Below are 11,307 nucleotides of genomic sequence, written 5' to 3'. Positions count from 1 at the left end.
CTCCCTTGCATTTCAGGTCTTGTTGCTCTTTTCTTCCTCACAATCAGCACCAACTGAACGCCATCCTGCTGCCACTTATGTTTGGAGGGGCAGAAGGCAGATAGATAAGCCCGTATGGATTGGTACAATGCTGACTGTCCCCACTTTAGGCTGTCCTTTGCTCCACGCTAGCCACACTGGCAACCGAGGCAGAGCAGGAGAAAAGACATTTTGTGCTTTGCATTGCCCCTTTTTGTGTGGGAGGAGGAACTGCAAGAGAAAAACAACATGCTCCTCCCTGCTATGTTAGCAACAGTGGCAAGATGTAATTCTTATCTGGTGATTTGATTCACAAGCACTGTAAGAATAAGACTTTCAAGAGTGTCTAGTGATTTGGGGTGTCTAATTGACCTGAGATGCTTTTGAAGGGCTTGTCCTTTAGAAATTTGTGGTCATCCCACTCTCTTTGAGAACTGCATACCTCTATAAGGCCCATGTAAATTGTGTCCAGCTGGATGGCTCAAATCTCTTGTCATTTCTGAAAATCATGTCATGCAAATAGGGAGGGAGAAAGAACTGACATAAATAATCAACACTTGATTACATTAGCAGAAAAATTTACAAGGCTACAGCAACAGCTCTTAGACTGCATAAAATAAGCCCAGGTTGCTTTGCAGTCTTTCCTTTGCTATTGAATTTTAGAACATGCTAGACCAGCACGAGCCTTTTTTTAAAGTTTATTTTATTTCTTAGGTCACTGAAGACTGATGATCTTAAATTAAATTCTAGCAATATGTGGTGCTCAAACACTTAAGATCCTCTTCAAGCAAATTTAAGCGTTTCCCAATTCCTATATTGTAATATGAATTGAATTAAAAGTATTAGAGAGTGCTAAACATTGCTACAGAGCATCTTCTATAGTTGTGGAATATACTTCCTTAGCAGTTACATCTTATCTCCTGCATCTGCCCTGCATGACACTGTTTTGTCATAGCACCGTGGTTTGCCTGCTTACCTGCACAATATGGGTGTTCTCACAGACCTTGTTTCAAAGACCTTTTACACCAGCAAGTGTTTTCCTTGGGCAGGAGGCTCCTCCTGATCCCTGTAATTGGCATGGTCATACTGTTGTGTGTGCTTTGCATAATAAAATACAGTACTCATGGTAAAATCTTTAACCAGAAAAATTATCTGTAAGTACCTATCACTTATGTTTTTACAGAACACCCGCTGAGTAACAAAGTAATCAAGTAAAGATGAAAACCTTAATCGGAACATGGTTCATTTCTGAAATACCTATTCTTAAGCCCTTTCATCAGGCCCAGAAAGTGTCTACTTATATAAGCTGAAAGGGAAAAATTTGTGAGCAATCAACATATTAAAATTTTAGTTTGTGGCTTTGATTGGAATCAGTTTCTCTCTTGTTTCAGTCAAAAATAATTGTGTGCACAGAGACTGCATGATTTAAATAAAGGTGTAAGTTTTTAACATCCAGATATGAGGTTTCTTCTGCTCTCGGACATAAGGGCATAGTCAATTGAATTGGTGTTGTGTTCATGCAGCACTACTATTGTTTGTACGTTGCTGTTACTTGATAATTCTGAATGTGATCAGGGCAGTATATAGCCTGACAAAGCAAATGAAAAGTGCTTTTCTCTAGGAAGATTGTCACCCAGGATGTTTTCCCATATGGAAATAACTCGGGCTTACTGATTTTTATATCAATAGTTATGAACTTCAGCTGCTTACCTGGAGAAATTGTCTGTCATCCATCATCCACAAAAATCAAATGGCTTGTAGAAGGAAGATTGCTACTAGCAAGCTGCACTTTGTTTTGTTAGTTCCATGTACTCAATCCTTTAAAGCAAGAAAACTGCAGAAAATTCTTCAGGGGTGACTCTCGCCAGTAGTGTGTTTAGGGAAACAGTGTTTGCTCTTGGTTTGGCCTGCAGTTACTAGAGAAACTGTGTCTGACTCTTTCCCTTTGTAGTTCATGCCTAGGCTTGCCTGGTGACCCAGGAGACCCATAATTTAATCTGGCTAAGAATGCTTGTGCCGAGTTAGGGGCCTGATCTGAATCCCACTGAAGTCTTTGGACAGATTTCCATTGATTCCATTGAGCTCTGGATCAGTCCCATGAGTGTCCAGGCGCTGTAATGCAGTGGTTTTTAGTGGTTTGTTTTTTTTCTCTTCCTAACAAGGATTAAAAACCAACAGCACCGTTTAATAAAAGGTGCAAATGTCTACTCTTTTATCTCATGCATCATGTCAGTCAGAACACTTGGCTATTCACCATGTTTTTTGCAAAGTGTGCTGGGATGCTAAGAGTTTCTGTTTGGATGCAACTGGGAATGAGTGGGAGCACAATTTGCTGACTGTTACTTAATGGATCTCACATTGGGATGGGCTGTTCTGATTTTGGTTTTGACATTTTGTTTCTTAGCTGCATATTATCCAAGTAGCGTACCCAGGGCTACATTTTCTTCAAGTCAGTGAAAACTGACAGCATTATGAAGGATTTGAGTTCAATGAATCTACCTAATTAAAAGAGCCAGTTTTTCTTGGCACTGAAATGGGAAGACAGAAATGCTCTCTGCTATTCTGGTTTTTGTGCCATGAACAGAAATACTTTTGAATTCCTGCATGATATTGAAAATACCAAGTTAAAAAGAACCTTACTTCTGTATCAATGACAACCTTAATAATTAGATCCAACTGGATGAATTGCCAAGAATTTTGCTTAAATTTTCCTGTATTTGTTGTCATAAATGTGTGCAATCTGGCCTGGGTTTTGCCTCCTAACATCTAAGAAATAGCACCTTCTTACATGACTGATTGCACTGCTGTAGTCTGGTTTCTTAGGTGAAGAGTTTGTTTACTGCTGACTTGCAGTTTGTATGTTAACTATGGGAACAGTAACTTAACAAAAGGAGGTGTTGCAGGGATTCAGACTTCTCTTTGATTGTCTGTTGTGGAATCTAGTCACTTCAGTCTTTTGTCACAGAATTTCCTAACTCACAGGGCCTGCCTGGACAAGTTGGAGAAAGTAGGAATGCAGCAGACAGTTCAAAGTCCCATCAGCTGATGTGTCCCACTGATGCAAACCAGCTTGGCATTTATTGAGGAAAAGACAGTAACTGGATAATTCCCGAGACTGAACTGTGTCAGGGTCAGATCCTACATGGAAACTGTGATCGAATTATGGACACCAGGGCAGAGGATGGACGCCCTATGACGCCTGCTGCTGTTTTGCAGTGAGAACGTTATTTTAGCCTTAATCGTTCAAGAATAAAAGGAAAACAATGTTTATAGGAAGAAGTCATATCTTTTATTAGATTATAATATGATATTGTGGAAAAATGACATGAAGGCAAAGAAACCAGACTAAATAGCAACTTCCTAAGCTTTGGCAAGAAAGACAGCATCATCCCTAGAGGAGTCACAATCTGTATGTCTGTGATTGTGCATGAAACCCTGAGTGGACTAAACTGTTATTGAGAAGAACTTCAAAAACTATAATTATGTGCATTATCTGTCATTTTTAGGTGGCAAATCTTGCTTTCATTTGATATTTTGCTGGACACCGATTTTGTCAGCAGAGTTAAAAAACCCCAGATCTGTGGTAGTTGCTCCCAGCTGCATTTTCTTAGAAGTAAAGACACTAGAAAAGGGATCAGTTCATTGCATTTGCCTCATACTTTGCATGTTTAAAAACAAAGAAAAATTGATGTGGCTATAAACATGGTCTTCAGTGTTTACAAGGGAATCCATTCAGATCAGAAAATGACCCCTCAATTGCCTGACATTTTTAAAGCAAGATTAATCTCTAGAACAAAATTCAGGCCTCAGGCATGAAAATCCAGTTTGCCTGTTCAAGAATGCTCATCTGTTGCCCAGAGCTAATTTTGGTGGGCCAGATTCAGACAGCCAGCAGCGAGTAAAAATCTTCACAGGCTGCATGGAAAGAGGCTAACCAACTCCTAAAAAACGTTGTGTGGGAATTCTTCCCAGCAATGCATAGCAGTGGTTTCCTGTTGTCCTACATCATTCTCCAAAAAGCATAGGACAGGCTACCATTGCCCTCTATACGTGAAAGGGAAGGAATGACTCATGGCTTGTGTATGGAACAAAATCCTTATGTGTCATCACAAGCAACAAAGTGCAGTGCAGAGCACATGATAAGGATGCGCTTGTGTCAAAACACTGATGTACTACATTAAAGCTCAACTCCTGGCACTGCTGAATGCTTTTCCTAAAGATTCATTATCTATCTCAGACTTTGATTTCTCCTTCATTTGAGTGGTTATTGAAAGGTCCCCATTCGTTAAGGAAGTATTTTGATATGTGAGAAAAAGAAAGAAAAGACATCTTTTTTTTTGTAATTTATTAATCATTCCTTAAACCCAGAGTTTCTACTAAATGCCTTGGTAAGTCTTCTTTTGTGATGCAGAAAGAAACTGTGAAGAGCAAGGAACTAACTATGTGAGTGGAGGAGAAAAGAAATCCAGAAATAGCCAGAAATTCATAGAATCATAGAATCGTTAAGGTTGGAAAAGACCCTTAAGATCATCGAGTCCAACCATTAACCCAGCACTGCCAAGTCCACCACTAAACCATGTCCTCAAGCACCACGTCTAGCCTTCTTATAAATACCTCCAGGGATGGAGACTCAACCAGTTCCCTGGGCAGCCTGTTCCAATGCCTGAGGTTTAGGGTTTAGGATACACTTCTGCAAAGATGTGTACTTCTGTAAATTTGTGCCTTCGTGCTTTATTTTTCTTATCCCCTGTCTTGTATCACAATCTATTCACAAGACTGAAATGTAGGCACTTGAATTGCTTGGCTGCAACATCTACAGTCAAATTAAAAGCCAGTTTAAATAGTCATCTCTTTTTACCTTAATTTGTTCTTTTGTCTTTACAGTTCCTGATATCTGACACTGGAGGCACAACTTCCTGAGACAGCAAAGGGAAAAAAGAACACATCAGCTGTTCTCTGAATGTACCCCAGCTAATTATTGCCTGAAGTTTTAAGCAATGAAACACTCACATTTGAGAAACTGCTTGTGTATGAACTCTTCCACAAAGCCATTCACACTCTGTATGAAATGCCTCAAAAATAAACTAAAGCTATACTAATAATGTGAACATTTATATAGAACACTAGGAAGATTAATATTATGATAAACAGTCATGCAATTTTCAAAATAAAAAATACCAAATGTGAGGGCTTCATAAGGAAAGTGTGTTGTGTAAAGCCTGCTGGAAGCAGTCAAGTGCAATTTTAATAGTTAATTAATAAGCCTGGTATTATTTTACTCATGGTGAATATTTCACTTAAATATTTCACGGATGTTTATGAGATAGACTGATGGACACAACAGAATACAGTACTGAATCAATTAAATATACCCTAAAAGAAGGAGCTGATATTGGAATAAAACCAAGTAGGTTGGAAATAGCTTTGAAACCAGCATGGTAGTTAGTCTAATGGTGCACACCTGAATAGTGTTACATTCCTCAGAGCCACATGATTTCCTGTTCTATATAAACCCTAAGCAAGCTATACTAAAGGAAGAAGGATTTGGATGTTGTTTTTTTCTCCCTTATGTGAGTGATACAGCTTGTTGTAGCATTAGATCTGTTTACTTGGTGACTCTTTGAAGCTGTTGATAAAGCATATCTCAGATTTTCAACAACTGTGGTCTGAGAAGGTAATGTTTGTGGTCTTCATTGTATTTTAAAGAACTATGTAATTGTAAAAACTGCTGACTGTAATATGTAAGTGATATAAAATAAGGAGTACTATCTTTTAAACTTTTTTTTTTTAATACTGTGTTAACTTACTTAGCCTGAGTGCCTTCTAGTTTCACTACCTGGAAGTAAATTTACCAGTTGTTTGGCAATTGGGCTTAGCTAGGCTCCATCTGTCATGGCTTATGCACGTTTTGCAATATCTGTCCTCGGAACTTGATAGTACCTTAATGTTATTAAATCTCTCTAGTGTAGTGTCTCATCTCTACTGATGACTATCCAACAGCTAAAGCACCCTGTGCGCTTCAATTTAAAATGAAAGATGAAATTGCTGCCACAGTCTTCTTCATCACAAGGCTAGTGAAAAGGGAAGACAAGCTGAGCAAGCATAAAATGGAGAAATTTGCAGCTAAGCTGACAACAATACTGTTTGAAAAGTATAAGAATCACTGGTACTTGGACAATCCATCCAGAGGACAAGCCTTCAGGTAAGAGGACTCTTAGTAGATGGGGAGGGGGAATGGAGCCTCTGCATGCCATGCAAGATGCAGTGAGTACCCTTTCATTGCCTGGAGCCCTTAAATTGGAAATAAGTGACACTAAATTGAAAGAAAACCACTTAGCTATCCCTTAAGCTTGAGGGAAGAAGTGTTATTAACTGATAAAGATGCACTTATTTTGAAAGTGGTTTCACAGTGTGTGCCTGTGTAGGTATGACTAAAGAGCTGAGGTGGAAATCTTCAGACAATATGTGCAAAGTGTCTTGAGTAGCCCTCTGGCTTCTTGAATACAGAATTCAAGTGGTCTTAAACTGACTTGTGGAATTGTTGTAACTACTTTTAATTCTCTTAATGCAGCAACTCACTTGATCAGTAATTTTTGTGTTTAAACCAAACACAACCTTGTTTGGCTTTATAAATCAGCTTGCCAGGCTTACTGGTTAGGGTTGTAAGTGAGAACTTGTATCAACAGGCTAAGCGTGTTAAGAAAAAAATAGTGAACTTAAGTGTGCTTCTGTATGAGCAGAACTTGCAAAGTTGCAGTGAAATCTTATATGCACCTGCACTTTGTTTTTACCTAGGTGTATAAGGATAAACAAGCATCAGACAAGAGATCCACTACTGGAGCAAGCTTGTGTGGAGAGTAATGTGGACTTTAATAAGCTTGGTTTGCCAAAAGAGATGACACTATGGGTTGATCCATTTGAGGTGTGTTGCAGGTGAGTTGAGGAGCTGTGACTAGCACATGTCAAGTACCCCGTACAAACTTGATCAACTTCAAGCCTGTTACTTGAGTCTTAGTGTCTGAGGGTGTACTTACTTACTAGTGTCAGCTGACTACTAACAGATGTCCATGCTGCTAGTGCAGAGCTGCGTTATACAAATACAGTCGCTTTCAGATATGGTGAGAAGAACCGGCCCTTCACAATTGCACACTTTGAAGGGGAGGAGAACCCAGAGCTTTCTCAGCAGATCAGCTATGCTGTTGACAGAGCAGCACTAGACTATCATTCTGGTATTTCTTCAGATGAGGAGAGCTTCAACAAGGAGCCAAAAGCTATCCCTACTGTCAGCAATCCTAACAGTGTCTACCAGGTAAGCGTGTGGTAATGGCATGTGGCTTTCAGTAAGAGCTAGCATCTGCCCTCTAGGTTCCCTTATCAAGGAATGCAATAGACTTAATTGATGGCCAGACTAATCTCCCCTCTTTCCCAAACACATTTTAACATTATCTCATTTCTTGCTGTTTAGTTCAGTGACTACGGCAAGGCACCCGTACAGCCCTGGTCTCAGTATCTTCATAGGAAGACCTATATGACTGATGGCTCATACTATACCCAGCACAGGGGTTACAAAGTCTACAGGCCAATAGGTGCTTTCACAGGACCGCGTGTTGACAGATATCACTGGATCAATACCAAGCGGTAGATCTGTGGCTGCACCTGTTACAGGCTGTTGAAACACTTGAGCTATGGTATGGGATGAAGGCTGGCACTACAAAGTTTCATAAAAACAGAAAGCACTTGCTGTCTAATTCCTGTGTCTTACTTTGTACATCTGAAACTTTGGGGTTTTATTATATAACCTTTTAAATGTTTTATTAATGTTAACACAAGATTGAAAATTAATGTGATACTTGTAAGTTAAAAAGGAAATGCATATATCAATAAATCTACTCATGTTTTTTTTTTTTTTTAAAAGCCGTCTGATCTGCTATTAGTGCCCTGAAGGGAATTAAAAAGCTTTTTGGTGAAAACACAAGCAAGTCAAGGAAGATTAAAAACATCCTCCAAGTTGCTTTGAATGGTAGTCTGCTTCCTTCTGGCAAAGGTAGCAAGGGCAGCTGCATTGTGAGCAAAACATTTACACCTCACAAGCAGAATCACCTCTATGTTCCCTCTTGAGTGAAGCTTTGGTATATGCAGCTGGGAAAGACTCTCTTGTGGCTCCAGCTAGGCTTTTGCCTCTGGACTATAGCTTACCTGTCAGAAGAACACAGTTGTGTGCAGAAGAGGGGTGAATACATGGTGTTGTAGCTTTTCACAGCTGTAAGCTAACTTATCACCTTGTAGAATGATGGAGCTGTTATATAACTGGCTAGCCTGCCAGTTTATGGTACTGTGGCCCATAGGAAGCTTTTCTCATAGCTCTGGACAGCTTAAGTCAAACTGTCTTCTAGCTAGTCCAGAACTCCAGACAGATGGAGACTCCCCTTTCAGTGGAAAAGGACTCACTGGAATACTACTGGGCTTCAAAGCTATGCTCTGGGATATTGTTTCCACTAATGAGTAAAACATGTAGTCTCAAACAATCAGAGTCAATGTAACTTTGCTCTGGCTTGCAGTATGTCTTCCTACTGCTTCTACTTGTCATCTGCTCCATTGTTGCCTGCTGATTGAACTGTGGGGCATAAGGGTTACAGAAGTGATGGCAATAGCTTCTGTCTTGCTGGTTAATCTGGTCAAAATGCTAAACAAACTAGTTTTGACAAAACTAGCTCATGTAAATACCTATGGCTGTCACTTACTGCAGCCATTTCTAATTGCTGCAGCCTGATTATTATTACCTAATAAGCAATTGGGGGGGGGGAGGAACCAACTGCTAATAAGTAGCCCTGAAGCAGAAGTGTGTTTTATCCTGTAAAAACAGATAATTAGGAGCCAGTTCAAGACTGGAGGGCTACCTGTATAAGTGAATCCCAAGAGAAAGAATTAAAACTGCATATAGATTTTAGCTAAAATCTCATAGTAGGTGTGAAAAGCTAGCATTTGCTGTGTCAAGCCATAGATGCTCAATAAACTGTATCCTAGCTTACCTTTCAAATATGGTGTGGATGGAAGGAATCAGGAGGCCAAGGGCTGTAATCAACTATTCTCACAGTTATGTCTCTCTTCACCACCACTTGGTCTGTATTTCTTCAGAACAAACCCACGTTGGTCACACGTACTTTTGCACAAAATTTTGCAATCAACTTGATATTAATAGGGTTCAGTAGATCACTCATGCAAAAAGTAAAAATCCTACACTTCCTATAACTAGAGATAACTTCCTTTTTAGAAGACTTCATTTTAAAGTCTGTTTCCTATGTGTGAATACTGCAATTTGTGGGGTGTTGATTAAACTGAGTAAATAAGATGTGAGGAGAGGCTTCTTCATTAGTGTAGGTCAGAAGCAGTGTTTCCAACTAATTCTTGCAGCTTTGATACTAGAACTTGCACTCTAGCAGCTTAATCCCTGTATTGTAATCAGCAGTGGGTTTTTTCCTGTAAGATCAAAATAAGCATCTGTGTATAGGGTGAAGGTGTGAACAATTGATTGAGCAATTCTGAGAGAATGGAATGGATACATAATTTGTGAAGTTATAATAATCCAACTACTTCTCAGTGTTGAATATTTGAGGTATAATGAGGTAACAGCATTAGTGTTGAGGGTATTCAGTGACTCATGAAATAATTTGAATCTTGTCCTGTGCCTCCATGAATTCTACTGGCGGGAAAGGAAGGATCTTAGGTGACTCTGCCCTTTCCCCTCTTGCTTTTTACCTAAACTAGAGGCTGTGGTGGACAGAGGAGAGGTAATGTTTCATTGGTCAGCGAATACTGAGTGTTTCATGTGTTTCAGGGTTTGGCTCTTGAATTTGGGAGCAGGAAAGACTGTCTCTCCAAGCTTAAGAGCAGGGCTAGTCTTTGACAGTGCAGGATGTGCATTCCTGTATAGGTGGTACTACAGAGCAGCTGAAATATGGTGACTTCAGAACAAGTAAAGGTTGTCTGGGCAAGTCGCTTTCAGTGGCGGAGATAATATCTCTTGATGTGTAATTGTGTACATACAGTTACTTGGGTTGATTATATCTATAGCTTTCACTGTCTTGTAAAGTAGGAAGAAAAGTGTAAATATCAGCTGATGTCTGCAGAGGTTTCAGAATATGTAGTGGAGTGATACATTAGTTTAAAAAATATTTTTTTTAACACTAAGCAGACTTATGAGCGATTCTACATTTTGCTTCTGTTCCTGGAAACTCCAAGTGTGAGCTTTTGCAACAATGTTTGTCTCTTCACCACTTGGATATGGCCAGAAATGTCAGTCACTTAGGCTAAAGTCTTGTCACGTACATTACGACATTGCTTTCACTCCTAATTTAATGAGCCTTTAGAATGAAGGGGGAAAATACACTATAGTTAAAACAAAAATACAAGGTTTACTTTGGCTTAAAGCCTGAGGACAAATGCAGAGGACCAAGCTAGAACTAAACCACCAAGTCTTCTTTTGAGTACCATTATAATTTTCTGCCTAGGGCTATTTTCTCTTCTAATGCATTTATTTGTTTTACCAAACAGTCTTTCTCCAAACTAGTTATCTCAAGGTAGTAAAAAAGCAAGTCTTCATTGCCTTTACTGTTTAAAAACTGGTGTTCATCCTCTATAATATGCACCAGCTCTTCAGTTAACACATCCACTTTGTCCTCAAGCTCTGAAGGGGACAAGTAAGCACAGGTTTCCTCTTCAAAGCTAAAAAAAAAATGGAAAGGAATGCTTAGAATTGGACAGTAGAAATGCCACTGTTAAAGTGATATCCATAGACTCTTCAAAAGAGCAAACCAGAAAGACAAACTTCACTGGAACTTAGCGTCTCTGTTACTGAGAAAGTGATGATAGCTTACAGAGAAGTAATCAGTCTTTCTGTGACATACCCTGGCATCAAATCTGCTCCATCCTTTATACAACATACCTAGATGTAGAAGGTTATGGAGATTGGCTTTGTAGTATAAAGTGAGGTCATGATGAAGAGGTGTCATGACTTGCTTTGTATCAAACCCCCCAGACTGCTCAGTTGCTGCTGTCTAAATACAGCAGATAATAATACCTCCTGTTAAATCATTCCTACCGTGTCCTCCATCCAAAGCTGCCCCTTTCATAGCTGCTTGAGGCATGAAGGAAATGCTCTTTTTGCTTCACAAGCAACTTGTCATTTAGTGGTTCCTCAAACTTCATATGGAGCAAGAGGTTGTTCTTCATGTGTTATGCAATAAGCACAGAAGTAGAGAAAGCAGATCAGTGTTAATTTTAAAAGCCTTT

The 11,307-nt window shown here is 39.4% G+C and overlaps 1 protein-coding gene across 3 annotated transcripts; it reads left to right on the top strand.

Moving 5' to 3' along the window:
• The first annotated feature begins 5,561 nt into the window (after positions 1-5,561).
• Positions 5,562-7,931, top strand: BTG4 (BTG anti-proliferation factor 4). Of its 3 annotated transcripts, none has more exons than XM_009460666.2 (5): positions 5,562-5,692; positions 6,019-6,220; positions 6,814-6,951; positions 7,132-7,327; positions 7,484-7,931. In XM_009460666.2, the coding sequence occupies exons 2-5, from the start codon at positions 6,048-6,050 to the stop codon at positions 7,658-7,660; spliced, it is 684 nt and encodes a 227-aa protein (XP_009458941.1). In that variant the 5' UTR covers positions 5,562-5,692; positions 6,019-6,047; the 3' UTR covers positions 7,661-7,931. The 3 variants fall into 3 exon arrangements, with proteins under 3 accessions (XP_009458941.1, XP_087619585.1, XP_087619584.1); XM_087763459.1 differs by having other exon boundaries at positions 5,988-6,220; XM_087763458.1 differs by having other exon boundaries at positions 5,983-6,220.
• Positions 7,932-11,307: the final 3,376 nt, after the last annotated feature.

This window comes from Nipponia nippon, unplaced genomic scaffold (genome assembly GCF_047370975.1).
Source record: "Nipponia nippon isolate SJK-2023a ecotype South Korea unplaced genomic scaffold, ASM4737097v1 scaffold_28, whole genome shotgun sequence".
Taxonomy (NCBI): domain Eukaryota; kingdom Metazoa; phylum Chordata; class Aves; order Pelecaniformes; family Threskiornithidae; genus Nipponia; species Nipponia nippon.
The sequence above is the reverse complement of the archived record's forward strand: the minus strand, read 5'-3'. Positions and strand labels throughout refer to the sequence as shown.